We start from the raw sequence: 17,747 nt of genomic DNA, 5'->3' as shown, positions 1-17,747 counted from the left end.
TTAATTAACACATTTTGTTTTTTTTATGGCTTTGGCTTTAGTTTTTTTTTTTTTTTACCTACACAGCAAAATCTCCAGAGTTAAATCAACACTGTTCAGAGTGCATATGGTCCCTCTAAATAGTATTAAAATAACACTAAAGCAGAGTTAAAGTTAATGAGATAATTAAGCGATTAATTAAATAATGGTTGTTCATTAGTGATGAACACCTGCTGTTAACAAGCAGAATCACTAAAGAAAAGAGAAACACAAGAACTACAACTGACTACAGCCTTATTAATTGCTTAATTATCTCATTAACTTTAACTCTGCTTCAGTGTTACTTTAACACTATTTAGAGAGGGACCATATGTACTCTGAGTAGAGTTGATTTAACTCTGGAGATTTTTCTGTGTATACAAGTATTGTGAATTTCCTCATATCCATGTTTTGGTTCTTAAACAAGTGAGTTTTTTTGAGGGCATGAATTAAAATAAGAAATATGATTAAGCTTGCATCTCGATTTTTAATTGATTTCCATCTAATTTTAAATCATTTTTAGCCATCTCAATGCCCTCTTGGAAGTTTGCTATGATTTAATATCATCTCTGTTGTGTTTAGTCATTCACGCTGAAGCTCAGAATTATCATACACTTGATTTTAGATAATCAGATGACGTGTTTTTTAGAGCGCCCTCTACCAGATGGGCTTATTTTACAGATAAAACACTGTGGAAACAAGTCCAGGTCTGTTTGACAGCCGACTGTTATTATTATTTGGTGTTCCCAAATTTTTTTCTGTTCACACTATAAATGATCATTCCGGTCATTTTGTGCTCCACCCCAGTCCTGCAGCCCTTCAGTCGAGGATGGATGCTGATGATGTTGATCTTGCAGACGGAAACACATTAGAGCTCGCAGAGAATGAGGAAAACTGTTATTACCGTTTCGAATATTCATGCAGAAGTTTCTCTCAGGATATGTGCTCAAACTCTTCTAGACGTGACATTTACAGTGCAGAGAAAGTATTCATTACACCTTTTTCTAATGATTTATTTTTTTTTACACTAATTTAAATAATCTATTTTTCTATATTTTAATCATTTTTGTAGTTTTTTTATTTTTCACTGTTGCTTTATTATTTTACATTTTATTTATTCAATTTCTTTAATTTTTTACTTTTTACGTTGTTTATCTGCCCCAGTGTGAAAAACCCCTGTACTAGAAGCCACCAAAAACACACTAACGTTATAGTGTTGAGTTTTACCTGAGCGACTAACATCCATATTTTCTCCAGCATATGTAGCTTGTTTGAAGCTATATGAATGTAGTATTAATTGTAAGCATATTAATAGCACAAATCCATAGGCAAGCTATTTAAAACAGGCCAGCGAGAGCGAGTAAGAAGGGTTATGTCGGTCAGGTGATTGTGAAATCACGTTGTGTGCGTTGAGGTCGTTCCTGAGCGGCACCACACCCTCACCTGTCAATCAAGCCTGCTCCATCCACTCATAAACTGCAGGAACTCGCGTGTGTGTGTGTGTGTGTGTGTGTGTGTGTGTGTGTGTGTGTGTGTGTGTGTGTGTGCGTGTAGGCCGAGGAAGGATGTGGTTCGATCTTGCATGCGTTCTTGCGCAGGGAGTGGCAGTTCATTACAATTGAGAGTTTTATCTCTTTCATTTCCAAAACTCCACAATTCCATTCCTGGTTTCAGTTCAGAATCACATTACTACTAGTATTACTACTATTTCACCAAGGTCAACATATCAGCTGATACCATTAATTTTAAAAAATGCCACATGTAAGCCGATATGTTTTTCTGTTTGGACATGTTTGGACATGATATGTTTTTCTGTTTAACTGTCGAAAGCGGCAAACTTTATTTTGACAGAGCCGGGGATATTTGAAGACTGCATAAAAATGCATGTACTCTTCGTGACGCTCTTCGTCCGTGCAAATCTGATTCGGATATAAATCCATGCAAAATCCAGATGGCTGTGTCATATTCATAGTGTAATGTATTGAATGTAAAATTAGCACTACCTGGTCTTTATTTGAGGAAATGTGATTCCCAGTGCACACAGAATTAGTAGAAAAACATTTGTATTGCAGCAGTTGCTATGCATGTATTATTTACTTTCTTTAAATTAAATAGTGTGATATAACAGCCATCGGCCACCCTGTTCTCTAAGATATCGGCGAAAAAATCCATACCAGTTGATCACTTGTTAATAGGGGTGTGACGAGGCGGTTATCTCAAAAGACAAGACACGAGACGGAGTTCACGAGACGAGACAAGATTTTTTTACACAGTATTTTTAAGAAATCCTCAATGATGAAATGCATGACTAGAAAAATAGTCTGTAGGTGCATTTGAAGTTTTTTTTAATCATCTTTGTAATGAATGTCATTTCAGTTCTACTTTGAGTATAAAATATGAATTCTCTCGTGTATGATTTTATGTGAGTCTCTTCAGACCTTACTGTACATGATTTATGAGCTTCATCAACTTTTGACCTCCTAACTGAACTCCTTTCCACAAATTTATCACAGAAATAAAAACAGCATGAATAAAAATGAATACGTTTTCTCTTAAGTCTTAAGTGCAAATAATAAGTGCAATCATAATCAAAGTACTCTCTCAATATTCAAAGTGCAAACAGAGACCAAATTTGTCTTCAAGCATGATACAGAGCTGAGAAATGATTACAGCTGCACAACCCAGCCTAAGATAGCTTTCATATTGGGAGATATGTGCATGCATCAGGTTTTCGCGTTTTACTTTCGCTTTCTATTTTCACGATCACACATACTCTGTGAATAGGGAGCGTGCATTCAACAAGATAAGACGTTTGTCAGACAGTTAGGCTCTGTTGTGCAGCGAATCCTCCGCCATGATCTTATCAGTCATCTCGTCACTTACACTCGTCATGTGATCAGTGAACTCTGATTCATTCTGCAATAGGTACGACTCTGCAGCTCGTGTTGGATGAGGTGGATGGGATTGAAGTGACCGTTATCCAACTGAATGAAATGTTTTTTACTTCTATACAAAAGCAAAATGACAGTGGAGGCGTAACGTAGATGTAGCGGTTGCATATTCTATCCTAATTTCACCCTCACGCACCTTCATGGCAATATCATGTGATAGCTTTTCACCTCGACGAGAAATCGTGGCACGAGATCTCGTCACACCCTTACTAGTTACTACAGTTGAAATGACTGATATGCAATGCAAGTTGCAACGTGGCCATGAAGTATTTGTAGTGTACTTCATGACTCTGACCAAAAGTGGCACATAAACACATGCATGTGTGGCATCCTCTGTAATTCCTGTGACTTGGATGCAATGATGTCATCCACACCCAACTAATCATAGGCGTCCCGCTGGGTTTTCCCTACACACACACACACACAGAGCCCCCTGTTTGAGCAGAGGTATTTCAGGCCTCATCAAATGGCATTTGTTGACAGTGTGGATGTGTCCGTCCAGGCTCAGGTCCTGACTGGTTTGTGTGTGAAGGCTGAATTGTTTTTGTGGCAGGCCTGTCCCTGGTAGGTGCCTGTCGTACGAGGGCAGGGGGTGGTGAAGGGCCTCATTATCCACTAAACTCAATGGAGTCTTTGTGTTAGAGGCTGCAGGCCTAGAAACCCCTTTTCCAGTGTGATCTGATGCCTGTCTGTGTCTGTACTCGCTGGTTCATGTTGAGGTGCTGTGGATCAAATCAACAGTGTAAGGCTTCGTCTACATTAACCCGGATACACTTGAAAGCGGTGTTTTCGTTTCAAAACGCTCTCTGTCCACACTAGCGTTTTCCAAACGGTTCTCATCCACACCTAAACGTCGGAAAACACTAAAACTACCCATGCGTAAAACCTTATAAAAGCTCACTGAGATGAAACAGACATAATAAATTCTCATGCTATCCGTCTGACAGGATCATTTTATTCAGCCAAATATCTCACCATTCGCTGATGCGTCCATTTCACACTCGCTCTCCATTATATGTTTGGTCTAAATGCAAGCTGTCATGTTTTGCTGCAGGACAGCAGTTGAGAGTAAATTTTCTGTCATATTTGCAGGACTGTGTTATGAAGAGTGTACAAAGTGACATTTTTTTAGCAACAGTGTGAAAGTGAATAGCAGAACAGGCACAATAATGGTATAAACGGATATCTATTGGTTCAATATGCATCAACATTAGTTCAAAAAGCTCCTTTTTCGCAGGACAAAAACACAGTCTCACTGGAAGGCCAAAGCACAGAAAAAAAGATGCGTTTGCAAAAGAAAACATATTAGTGTGGACATGATAATTTTTTTATATATATAATTAATATATTTTTAATATAGTTTTAAAAGCCATATTATTAGAGCAGTGTTAATTTAGTATTATTTATATACTATTATATTTTTTATTAATATTTTTGAATTTTGTCATTTTTATTAGTTTTTTTTATATATATTTATTTTTTATATTTTTAAATTAATTTTTATCAGTTTTATTAATTTTACTACTTCAACTTAAATTCAGTTGGTTTTATTTTTAATTTTCCTTTCAGTAATTTTAGTATTTCAACTTTTAGTTTTATTTCAGTTAGTTTCCAAGGCAATATTTCTCATTTTCAAGTTTTTAATCCGATATTTATATTTTATTTCATACTTCTTTTTAGCTTTATTTTCCAATTAACATTTTTAATTCACAATAACAATCTGATGATGATTTTTTATTTTTTGGTAGAATTTGTCACTTCAATAAAAGTTGTCTGCAAAACATGCAATATTTCAGAGTTTTCATACAGGCGTTGGTCTTGTATTTACATTAGAAATGCATCAGATGTTGATTTTCAAACTGGCTTCCTGAGCAAACATCTTGAGCATTCCTGCATGCAGCAGAACGCAGCCCGTTTCCTGTTTCCCGGGCTGTGTGACCTTGTTTCCAATTTTTTTTTGACATCATTTCCTGTTTGTTCTAGACTTTCACGGCCTGGTGCAACTCTCACCTGCGGAAGGCGGGAACGCAGATCGAGAACATCGAGGAGGATTTCAGAGATGGACTCAAACTAATGCTGCTCCTAGAGGTCATCTCAGGTCCGTGAGCTTCAAACGTGTGCTTTTGTCTTGTGATTTATTTATTTATTTTGGTCAGTGTGTAACATTCATTAAGTCTCAGTTGTTGCAAAATCTATGCAACAGCTTTCCAAAGTTGTTTCAGAGATGTTGAGCTAATGTTTATCCGAGGAGAATGCAGTGGAGTTTGTGTTTATGCTGATGCGATGGAAAGAGTGTGAGAAGTCATCTGCCCTGTGTTTGTGCAGGGGAGAGATTACCAAAACCTGAAAGAGGCAAGATGAGGGTGCACAAGATCAACAATGTCAACAAAGCGCTGGACTTCATCGCCAGCAAAGGAGTCAAACTGGTGTCCATCGGTGCAGAAGGTACAAACACTTCTCTGTGTATCAGACTGTACATTCGCTCCTTTCATGTTTTTTCAAAAACACTTTGAAGATGCTCAGTATTGTCCTGCCAAGTGAAAATCCCACAGCAGACCTAAAGGCTTGTGCATGTTTGTGTGCGTGTGTGTTTGGGAAATTCTGACCTTCTGAAATTACTGATCCTCCTCTGTGTTGATGCAGCGTTTGTCTCTGAGAGATTGAGTCTGTTTCTGAACACTGTTTGCATTGCATATGTATTTAAAAGTTCATTCAAATGATTGGGATTACTGTATTTAATCAAAAATAAAGTAAAAACAGTGAAATATTATTATAATTTAAAATAATTGTTTTTCATTTGAATATATTTTAAAATGTAATTTATTCCTGTGATCAAAGTTGAATTTTCAGCATCATTACTCCAGTCTTCAGTGTCACATGACCCTTCAGAAATCATTCTAATATGATGATTTGATACTCAGGAAACATTTCCGATTATTATCAGTGTTGAAAACCGTTCTTGTATATTTCTTTATATTTTTGTGGAAACCATGATACATTTTTTCACAATCTTTGAATAGAAAGTTTTTAAGCATGTATATCTAACATTACAAATAAATAATTTTAGAATTTAAAATAAATTAGGTCGCACTTTAGTTTAGGGTCTAATTCTCACTGTTAACTATGACTTTTGCTTCAATAAACTAAATTACTGCTTATTAATAGTAAGTAAGGTTGTTAAGTTTAGGTATTGGGTAGGATTATGGGATGTAGAATAAGGTCATGCATAATAAGGCACTAATATGTGCTTTATAAGTACTAATAAACAGCCAATATCTTAGTAATATACATGCTAATAATAAGCAGCTAGTTAATAGTGAGATATGGACCCTAAACTAAAGTGTTACCGTACATTATTTTGTATCATTTTAAAGTCAATTTAATGCATAAAAGTATTAATTTCCTTATAAAATTATTAAAAATATAATTTCATTACTATTTTTTATGATAACATATAAATGCATGTTTTTCCACTTTCAACACTAACAGTTTTGCATGTCTGTATCTGTAGAAATTGTGGATGGAAATGCCAAGATGACTCTGGGAATGATTTGGACCATCATCCTCCGCTTTGCCATCCAGGACATCTCAGTGGAGGGTATAATTTAACCTTCAGATTATTTTAGAAAATTTAGGAACAGCTCTGCACGGCACAGTCAAACAAACCCAGACAGACTTAATGAATGTTCAGTAATGGCCTGTTTCTGCTGCTTGTCTCTTCAGAAACCTCCGCTAAAGAAGGACTGTTGCTCTGGTGTCAGAGAAAGACGGCTCCTTACAAGAATGTCAACGTGCAGAACTTCCATATCAGGTTCGAAATGCCTATTAGTGTTGATCTAGATCCTTATTCGACAGATCCAAGGATTCTGTGGTTTTGATTTGTTGATTCATTCCATGGTGTGATTTGCATAAAGCAGTGTCATGGGTATATTTGAATAACAAATGAATAATTATAGCTGAAGATGAGAGATAAAGATCACACCTGAATCTGAAATATCTCAGGCACTTTGCAAACTAAGTTCCTTTAGGGTAGTTTAACACTGACATGAATGAAGGGTTTGTAAGATGTGGTTTGAGTGCTGCCCTCTTCTGGTCAGAGGGAAGAAATGTGAAGTACTTGTTTCCTTTGACACTCTCTTCTTCTCTTTCTGAACAGCTGGAAGGATGGTCTGGCCTTCAATGCTCTGATCCATAGACACAGGCCAGAGCTCATTGACTATGACAAGCTGAGAAAGGCGAGTATCTCATGAGAACAAAAGTACATTAGGAGGTTTATACATTTTCTTTGCTGAATTTGCGGGAGATTTCATGCAATCTAGTAGATTAAAATTAAATACTCTGCAGGATAATTAAGCATGATTATTTTGCTCAGAAAACTATAATGGTGATTTATTAATCTTGATCGTTCTTTTTTGAGATTTGCATTTCATCAGAATTATTGCACTTTCACGTAAATTTACCTCATCTAGTTTCCTTATTATATTTATAATATGCATTAATACACTCTCTACCTTATGAAAACTGGCAAAACCCTCAGGAAGTTTCTTTTAAAAATGAAAAAGCAAAATTCCTTATATTAATTCCAGTAATTCCAAATTATGTTAATTTTTTTACTATTAAAGCAAAAAAAAGGCTTTGCATTGTGTGACCAGAGGTTGTGTTAGTCTGGCTTATTATCGTTAACTAAAACTACTTTAAACATATAAAATAAAATATAAATATTACACATTCGTAAACTAAATTAGGCTTGTTGAAGCACTAAAATTATTGACTGGAACTAAATAAAATTAATAACTGATAAAAATAAATAAACCTAAATAGCAATATAAAAAAAAAAATGACAAAAGCACACATGAAAATTAAAAATACACTGAAAAAAGGCTCATCTTACTTGGTATTTTTGTCATCAAAATATCTAAAATTTCTTAAATCAAGATGGATTGACACAAGATATTTAGTTGTTTCCTGGGGGGAAAAAAATCTAAATTAAGTGCATTTTGCTTAAAACAAGTAAAATTATCTGCCAATGGGGTAAGAAAAATAATCTTGTTTTCCGTTTGCATTAAGATTATTTTTCTTACCCCACTGGCAGACAATTTTACAAGTTTTAAGCAAAATGCACTTAATTTAGATTTTTTCCCCCCACAGGAAACAAGACTAAATATCTTATGTCATTTTCTGGTTTGATTTAAGAAAGTTTAGATATTTGTACTTGAAATAAGACAAAAATACTTTTTTTTTGCAGTGAATAAAAATAAAAGCTAATTAAAAATGTTAAAAGGACTATAATAGAAGTAAAATAATAACAAGTGCATTTATTCAGCAACCACAACTGCAAACAGTTGAATTAGCTCAATTATGTTATAAACGAACATGCAAGAGTTGACATATGTGTAGAAATTGGTGAATGATGGACGTTTTGATCCTGTGGATGTTTCTGCTGTATTGTACAGGTGCTCTCGAGAAGAGCTCATGTGTTTCATTATGTGTTAACAGGATGATCCAGTGACCAATCTGAACAATGCTTTCGAAGTGGCAGAGCGATACCTCGACATCCCCAAGATGTTGGATGCTGAGGGTATGAACTGTTCTGTCCTTTTCTGTGTGTGGGCGTTTCTGTCTGTGCAAACATGTTTTTGTAATGTGTATTGCATATCAGTTGATATCTGTGTGTGTCTGTGCCTGTGTATGAAATCAGTTGTGCGTGCTTTTGGCTTCGTGGTGTGTGTGTGTGTGTGTGTGTGTGTGAGTGTGAGTGTGAGTGTGAGTGTGAGTGTGTGTGTGTGTGTGTGTGTGAGAGTGAGAGTGAATGAGTTGCTCTACTGAAGTATGTGTGTTTTGTGCATGTCAGCACATGCCTTGTTATTTCCAGGAGTCTCCAACACACAGACAGTGCAAACACCCACACTTAATGTCTTTGACAAACAGTGTGTCACCATAGTAACATCCCTGAGCATTATGTTGTTCTCCCTCAAGCATGATCTCTCCAGGATCTCTGATCAACCTGCTGCACCGGAGCGTGTTTTATTGTTATTAATGTGTGTGTTTGTGTATTGCTCTGTAACCCTGAGTATATGGCTGAATACCAATTTGCACACCATCCCTTCTGAATAGATTTAGATGGATGGATGGTATACTATTTGTGAATTGGGTATCTGTACTGGCTTTTTGAGCTAATATTACCTAAAAACAGGGCTTGACATTTTTTGCTCTCCAGCCACTTAGTGGTTTTCCAAAGTTACTCAGCATTTTCACTGGCCAAAATCTTGTTGTTGGGAAATTGTTTTATTAGGGGTGTGACAATACGCTTAGCTCATGAGACAAGATGATACAAGATAATTGGTTTGCAAGCACAAGATGAGATGATATTTTAACACTATTTTTATGAAATCTTCAATGATGAAATATGTGACTGGAAAGTCTTTTATTTGACTGAAAATCACAAATGCAAAACAATGCAGGTGCATTTTGAAATGTTTTAACTAATCTAGAGCTGTCACTATAATGATTATTTTGGTAATCGAGTAATCAGTCGATTATTTTGACGATTAATTAGATCATTCTTTTTGTGCTAATAAAAGTAGACCTATGCAAACGCTTAGCCTTTAAAATGACTTAAAATACATATATAATAATGAGGCAATAATAACTGGTTCAAATAAAGTATCAGAAGCAAGTAATCATATGGTTTTATTGAACATGTTAAACACATAAGGTAATATACATTATATAAACAATCAACTTATGTACATTATGTATGTACATTGAATACAGAATTGCTAGATATAAACTCTCAATTGTGATTTATAAAGTCTGAATTCCAAGAAGAAACGTGTTTTTTCCCTCACAACTGGACATAACACGCAATTGCGTGTTTATATCTCACAATTCTGACTTTTTGTGAGTTTATATCTTGCAATTTTGAGGAAAAAAAGTCAAAATTGTTAGATATATACTCACAATTGTAAGCAAAAACGTGAGATAAAAAGTCGCAATTACCTTTTTAATTTTTTATTTCATGGCGGAAAAAAGCTTCCATAGAAACCCGCAATGCATATATTTATTTATTTAATTAAATATAAAATTTTACCCGCATTTGGGGTGGTGTTAATGACAAGTCCCGTCTACAAATGTGAAGTCAGTGGGTATTTTTTGCCTACTGTTTCATGAATATTGGTATTTGGACATATTATTAATTTGACCCTTTTCGTATACCATGCATTAGGGAAGTAGACATATTAGGGTTAGTAGACAAAGGATTTAGTAGTGATGAATAAAGTGCAAAGTGAAGGGATCTGTGGCTTCAAAAAGCAATTCAGTAAAGTAATAAAGTGACACATGTCTGGCACACTGCCTTACTACATGCTCAAAAGTAGGGCTGGACTGGTTATTGACAAAATTCACAATTTGATTTTGATTCACACGCTTTTGATTCCGATCTCGATTTGATCAGCGTTGACAACAATATCTAAACTTTGAAATGTTTATATTTTATTTTTCGATGTATTAACATTTAAATTGCGCATAAGGCCATTTTTATATTAACTTTACCTTATAATTACATATTTATGTTTCTACTCCAAATCGTTTTTGAAATATAAACATTTAAATGGTGTCTGTAATAACTTAACTGCCAAGTTTATGGACATTGAATGTCTTTTCTGAGGTAAATTTTACATCACGTTTCCACTCTTGAAACACTGATTGAGCAAATACATGAAACATCATACATTTTTGTGAGTTGTACTGTATCTTTCAACATACCTGCTGATGATTATTCATGTTTATTTCATGCTATAACTAGTAGTAAAGCGTTTCACGGCTACAGTGAGTTTTATTGCACGCTACAGACAATGTTTAGTGACATTTTGTTCACGCATGAACAGTAAAGAGCACAGACTAAAAGACTGGTTCTTGGAATTTAAAAGAATTGTCATCGAAATTGATTAAAAACGAGAAATCAATATTGTCAGCCCAGCCCTACTCAAAAGTATGTTCTTGTCCCTCACAAGCGAATTGAGATTCAGCCATTGTTTTTTCCATGAATGTGTAAAGCTGTTGTCTGTCACGAGTGTGTGTTTGAGTCCCGTCTGCATCCTTGTTTGTGCATGTGTGTATAACTCTCGTTTCCCTTCAGACATTGTGAACACAGCACGTCCAGATGAGAAAGCTATAATGACCTATGTGTCCAGTTTCTACCATGCCTTTTCTGGAGCCCAGAAGGTACACCACGACCCCTATCCCTTCTCCAGCTCCTCTTTAGCATGGCTTTCTCCACCAGTACTAGAATAACCTGGTGAAGGCACGCACATGCAGGTTTTGTGCGTGTGCGTCTTAACCCTTCTTCCTCTGGCCTACGACTCCTTTCTCAACAGCGGATTGGCTTTTTCCTCTCACTTTACGGGTTGCCACGGTTTTAACGCAGGATTTCAACCCCCATTTCCCTTTCAATAGGGGAGCCCATAAAATGCATAACCATCTCCTCCTCCCTCAGTGGGGACACACAGGCTTTGGGTTGCTTTGCTTCACTGCTGTCTCTTTCTCTCTCTCTTTTCGCTGACATTGCTATAGATATCGTGGGCACTCTGCGGCCGGATGAGAAGGCTATTATGACCTACGTCTCCTGTTTCTATCACGCCTTCTCAGGTGCTCAGAAGGTGAGAAACCTTTGACCCCTGACTGCTGGCCCTGAAACTCTTAAGGCGCATTCATACCTGGTTTGATTGACAAAGTTTTCTTGTTTTGGTTTGTTTTATTTTGCTCCAGCAAAGGACTAACAGTACAGACTTTTGCGCAATTAAGTTATTTTTTAATTAAAATATCCAAAAACCACTAGAACAATGTTATATAATTTTGTTGATTTGTGTACTTGCATATCCCAAATGTTTCCAAGAATGTTAAATCCACAGAAATAAGCTATTTTAAAAAGGCCTGTGCGTCGCCTATCAAGGACATCATACCCGTGTTACCCTCAATTTCCGGTTATATTTTGTAGAAACCATGGAAACGCATACAGCCACACCGTTTCATACTACAGTAATGTTAATAAATCTTTAATACATTAGCTCATCCATTAATATGATTTATGCCTGAGCCCTGTCAGATTCTTTTCTGTAGATGTGAAGACAACAACTCCCATGATTCAGCAAAATCAAGGCGTCATCAAGCTACGCCTTTGTTTTGAATAAGTGACCTCTAGTGGCGAAAAACGACATATTGTGCCTTTTAATGAAACAATATTAGCTAACTGTTCTAGCATGACTAATGTTGGTTAATAATATTGGATAATACGTTGGTCATATTAAAGTAGCTATTGTAGTTGTTGCGCCGATAGCCTTGTGGGCAGCGCCATCATATAGCTCTTCGGGCTACCCAAGTTCGAGTCCCGGCTCGAGGGCCTTCCCCGATCACACCCCCCTCTCTTTCTCTCCAACTTCACATCCAGTCTGCTTACTGTTCCGTCATAATAAGGGCAAAAACGCCAAAAAAAATAAATTCCTGTAGTTGCTCTCTTCACAAGAATGTACATAACCAAGTTGGATGAAGACCATTTTTATTCTTTCTGGGCTTCCCACTCCATTGGCTTGGCATATGGCATTGAATTGTTCTGGATTAAATATTTCAAACAAACGCCATATGGACGCCATATTTTTATAATCCATTTTTAATTCCAGTGCATGCATGCTTTGAGTCAAAAATTGAGTCTTAAATGATTCCTGCAATTACAGGAATGTCAGATTTATAGCCATTTGATCCTTTCATTCGTAATCTAGGGTTTATGCAAAAACCTGCGCCAAAAAACAATCCAATTAAACCAGGTGTGAAAATGACTTGAGTTGAGGCCACTTGCCAGTTTTGTTTCATCACAGCTTTGGGCTTCACTATACCCAAACCATTGCCATCACCACTTTCTATATATGCATTTATTTCTAATGGTTCTGCTATCATTAATACTCTCAGTGGGTTTACTGGTCTTTCACAACCTTCTTTAAATGCTGGAAAGGTGAATTTCATTGTTTGATGTTTCATATTTGCACTCAGTGATTAAAGATTGTAACAGTTGAGGACAATGTTGAGTGTAAATATGAAAATAGCAACAATGCAATTGACTATAATGAATTTCATAAAGCCTTTTAAAACACAGAGGTTACTGCTTTGATTCTTAGATGTGTTCTATTATGTTTGTTAGTAATGTTAAGCCCACCTTTACATTAGACAGTACTGTTCAGTAAAGTTTTGGTGCTGCATATGCTACAGTAGATATGTGAAACTACTCATTTATTTTCCATGTGAAGTGAAGCCAGAAACTTCTCATCATAATTGTTTAAATGTGCTTTTAGCCTTTTACACAAGCGTTTTGAACACTTTCTGTGTTTCAGTGTTAGTTAATGCTGTAGAGAACCATGAAGAGATCCTCCAGTGGTGGTATAAAAATTGAGAATGCAAATTTGATTTTCCAAATAGCATGTAAATTTTGCAGCTAGACTACACGTTTTCGAAACTAACCAATTTTGGTGTTTGCATGGAACGTGAATTAGTATAATAGTTAGCTTCCAAGTGACTTATGTAATGTTGAAGTTCATATTTATTTAATTTGGCTAGTTTTTATGCATGCTACTGTTTGTATAGCACATTATTAACTTACAACACTTGGAGTTTTGTGTCATTGTGTGCTCAGTACATCATTTGCGTGTGTTTGAATGTAATTTTAGGCACTTTTTGCTAAACCCACCAAACCAAAAACCATTAAATATATAATCATTTGTTTTCCCCGTGTAAACTAAAGCAGCATCTTGACATTTACAGTTCTAAAATCAGATTTTTTTTTTTTTATACTTCTTAACTGAAGTGTACTGTGTATACTGTATCATACTACTTTAAACATATGGTATACACTACTGTATATATTTGTGTAGTAAACAGTATACTGTTTTTTTTTTTTTTTGTTTTTTTCAACATATGGAAAATTTTGTAATTATAAAGAAAATTTCTGATTTAATATGGTTGTTGTTCTGTGATAGGCTGAGACAGCAGCCAATCGTATCTGTAAGGTGTTGGCGGTCAATCAGGAGAATGAGCACCTGATGGAGGACTATGAGAAACTGGCCAGCGACGTGAGTCTAAATCAATATGGTTTGTTTGTGAGGTGGAACCTGAAGCATCTAAATGCTAACTAACTACCAAACTACCCAGAGTGTTTTACTTTTAATGTCTCTGTTTCCTATTGAACCTCTGCTAATTTACTTTTTCTTGCTGCATGCTTTTTATCCCTATAGCTGTTGGAGTGGATTCGTAGGACAATCCCATGGTTGGAAAATCGTGCTCCAGAGAAAACCATGACAGAAATGCAGCAGAAATTGGAAGATTTCCGCGATTACCGTCGGGTTCACAAACCACCCAAAGTTCAGGAGAAGTGTCAGCTAGAGATCAACTTCAACACGTTGCAGACCAAACTCCGTCTGAGCAACCGACCAGCCTTTATGCCATCTGAGGGACGCATGGTGTCGGTAAGAAATGCATATAATACATGCACAATTCGGTTTATAATAATACTTAAAAAAGAATAGCTTTTGCTGCGTCACAAACTTATGTCAATGTGTCTCATCAAAAACTGTAATATTCATTGTTGCTGGCTTTCAGATTAAATCCTGAAAGGCATTTGGCTGATAAGTATTCTTTCTCTTTAGGACATCAATGGTGCATGGCATAAACTGGAAGGTGCAGAGAAAGGCTATGAAGAGTGGCTACTGAATGAGATCCGTCGTTTGGAAAGGCTTGACCATCTTGCAGAAAAATTCCGTCAGAAAGCAGCCATCCATGAGAGCTGGACGGATGGTATGGATACAGAAACTAAACTTGGAACTTACTGATGCTTTTGCCAATTATTCACATTAACTTAACTAATTACACTAATTGCTCTCAATAGACAGTGAGAGGCTCCTCTTCGAAAACTCTTTCCGTTATTTCTCTGTTTTGATTTCATGAATGCAGAGCCTTGTCAGCCAAGCAGAAGTCTTAAAGATCAGGCATGTGATCTGAAAACTATATAGATCTGAATAGATCTATGTTTGTTTGTGTATAGGTAAGGAGGCCATGCTAACCCAGAAGGATTATGAGACCGCAACTCTGTCTGAGATCAAAGCTCTCCTGAAGAAGCATGAGGCATTCGAAAGTGACCTTGCTGCCCACCAAGACAGAGTGGAGCAGATTGCCGCCATTGCACAGGAACTCAAGTGAGAAAACAACAAAAATAGAGGCAACAAATAATGACAGAGAAGGCTAATTAAACTGACTGAAAATCCAGGCTATAGGGGATGAAAGTTGGGAAAGTTTAATGGAGTGTTAGTGTTTAAAATGTTTCTGTATCACAGTGAGCTGGACTACTACGACTCCCCGAGCGTTAATGCACGCTGTCAGAAGATCTGTGAGCAGTGGGATGCTCTGGGTTCCCTCACACAGAACCGCAGAGAGTCTCTTGAGGTACGAATGCTTTCTTCGAGAGACACTTTCTGGCATATTTTGTACATTTTATCATGCTGACTGTGTGTGTATCTGGTCTGCAGAGAACAGAGAAACAGCTTGAGTCTATTGATGAGCTCTACCTTGAGTATGCCAAGAGAGCAGCGCCGTTCAACAACTGGATGGAGGGAGCCATGGAGGACCTTCAGGACATGTTCATTGTACACAACATAGAAGAGATCCAGGTACTGTAAAATGTTTTAGTATTTGTAATCTTTCATCAGAATGAAATGACTTGCTCCACCTCTAAAATGCTGTTCCTTTATGTTTCATTGCTGGTATCTTTGGATAGTCCATTTCAGAACAAGCTGAAGGGAATAAAAAAAAGCTTGATGTGACAATCCTTTCCCTAACTACTTTCTCTTTATGTAGGGACTGATAACGGCTCATGAGCAGTTCAAATCAACTCTTCCAGAGGCAAATAAAGAGCGGGAGGCTATCCAGGCCATCCAGGCTGAAGTTCAGAAAATCGCACAGTACAATGGCATCAAACTTGCTGGAAACAATCCTTACACCTCCATCACCCCTCAGAGCATTGACAAGAAGTGGGAGAAGGTTAGATATATTTTTATCAGTGAAAAAGAAATGGCTTTCTTCAATATCTATAGGTGTAATGTTACAAATCAGTTGAGATTGCAAGCATTGATATTATCTCCCATCTATGTGCAGGTGCAGCAACTGGTTCCACAGCGTGATCAGGCTCTTCAGGAAGAACTCGCACGTCAGCAGTCTAATGACCATCTTAGACGCCAGTTTGCCAACCAGGCCAACATGATTGGACCATGGATCCAAAACAAGATGGAGGTATATTCGCCTTTATTTCGATTTTTTTATGATCTTCTCTCTTTCTGAAGAAGAAAAATACTGAATGATTCATCTGTCTCCATTGCACAATGTTTGTAGGAGATCGGGCGGATATCAATTGAGATGAATGGAACGCTGGAAGATCAGCTGACCCACCTCCGTCAGTATGAGCAGAGCATCATCGAATACAAACCCAACATCGACCAACTGGAGGGAGACCATCAGCTCATTCAGGAAGCACTTATATTTGACAACAAATACACTGCTTACACTATGGAGGTACGTATATTTAAATATTCAAATTTATCATGTTAAAATTATGTAGGAACCACAGATGTAATGTTTAGGTCAAGTGTTAAATTTTTCTGTCAAGTTTGTTTGGCCGTTCACACAAGTCCAGTTTATCCATTGCCTTTTTCTTCTCTAAAGCACCTTCGTGTTGGTTGGGAGCAACTCCTTACTACAATTGCCCGCACCATTAATGAGATCGAGAACCAGATTCTGACTCGTGATGCTAAAGGCATTAGCCAGGAGCAGCTTCACGAGTACCGCACGTCTTTCAATCACTTCGACAAGGTCAGGAACTCCATTGCATGTTTGTCAGTGTGTGAAATGGACTTAGTTAATGTCAAAGAATAAGTATTTGTAAGATGGTGAATGTCAATCAAGGTCAGTGTATTAAAGGCATAGATCACTCAAAAAACAAAACAAAAATGCAATTTTCAGTAAAAGCATTGTGCTGTGGAACGAAAGCTACTTGCCGTGTCAGGACTGGTTATAAGACTCATAAGAACCCATGGTGTTTTGCATCACTGATGTCAAACCTGACTAGATCCGTCTGCATTCTCCAGGATTGGTTGTAAATGAGATTTGGCAGCCTAACATCTTGTTTTCTACAGAACAAAGAAAGTCATACTTTTTTTAAATGACAAGATGGTGATCATTTTTGAGTGATATATTCCTTTAATATGCATAGGGTTTGTGTTTTTCCAACTGTTATCAAAGAAATCTTAGCACCAGGCCATGGAAATACACATGACATAGCAGAGGATTAGTGTCCATATAAAGAAGAATATGGGAGATTTAGTCTATGCTGCTTATGTCAAGGCTGTGTTTAATTTCAGGGTGATTGATGCATGATAAAAATAGACCTCAGTTTAAAGTTTTGGTTGGACTTGTTTTAATATTTCCTCCATTGCTCCATTTTCTCCACTTATTCTGGCACTAATGGGAGGGAAAACATCTGAAATATACTGTGCGTCAAACACCTCTGAGCTGAAGTGTGCCACCTGTAGCCAATATGTAAATATAGTCTAGTGGAACTGAAGTAATGAGGGGGGTTTTGCTGGAGTGGAGAAATATAGCCAAGGTAAAGGAGAAAAACTGATATGGTGCTTTCATAATGGCTCTCTAATGTCACAAGCTGAATGTTTTGTCTGACATTCATAAGAATCA

At 36.8% G+C, this 17,747-nt stretch overlaps 1 protein-coding gene across 4 annotated transcripts in view; it reads left to right on the top strand.

Annotated features, from left to right (window-relative positions):
- actn4 (actinin, alpha 4) overlaps positions 1-17,747 on the top strand; it is a 52,120-nt gene that overhangs the window by 32,255 nt on the left and 2,118 nt on the right. For 3 of the 4 annotated variants that reach the window (XM_067364552.1, XM_067364554.1, XM_067364555.1), the window contains 17 exons: positions 4,953-5,067; positions 5,295-5,414; positions 6,481-6,567; positions 6,693-6,780; positions 7,126-7,204; positions 8,466-8,547; positions 11,541-11,626; positions 13,991-14,083; positions 14,246-14,476; positions 14,657-14,804; positions 15,052-15,202; positions 15,341-15,449; positions 15,533-15,673; positions 15,861-16,043; positions 16,158-16,292; positions 16,392-16,571; positions 16,722-16,868. In XM_067364552.1, the coding sequence (XP_067220653.1) occupies positions 4,953-5,067; positions 5,295-5,414; positions 6,481-6,567; positions 6,693-6,780; positions 7,126-7,204; positions 8,466-8,547; positions 11,541-11,626; positions 13,991-14,083; positions 14,246-14,476; positions 14,657-14,804; positions 15,052-15,202; positions 15,341-15,449; positions 15,533-15,673; positions 15,861-16,043; positions 16,158-16,292; positions 16,392-16,571; positions 16,722-16,868 (2,175 nt within the window). Of the gene's footprint in view, positions 1-4,952; positions 5,068-5,294; positions 5,415-6,480; positions 6,568-6,692; positions 6,781-7,125; positions 7,205-8,465; positions 8,548-11,106; positions 11,193-11,540; positions 11,627-13,990; positions 14,084-14,245; positions 14,477-14,656; positions 14,805-15,051; positions 15,203-15,340; positions 15,450-15,532; positions 15,674-15,860; positions 16,044-16,157; positions 16,293-16,391; positions 16,572-16,721; positions 16,869-17,747 lie in introns of all 4 variants that reach the window. The other variant, XM_067364553.1, reaches the window with a different exon arrangement.

Source organism: Chanodichthys erythropterus, chromosome 17 (genome assembly GCF_024489055.1).
Source record: "Chanodichthys erythropterus isolate Z2021 chromosome 17, ASM2448905v1, whole genome shotgun sequence".
Taxonomy (NCBI): domain Eukaryota; kingdom Metazoa; phylum Chordata; class Actinopteri; order Cypriniformes; family Xenocyprididae; genus Chanodichthys; species Chanodichthys erythropterus.
The sequence above is the reverse complement of the archived record's forward strand: the minus strand, read 5'-3'. Positions and strand labels throughout refer to the sequence as shown.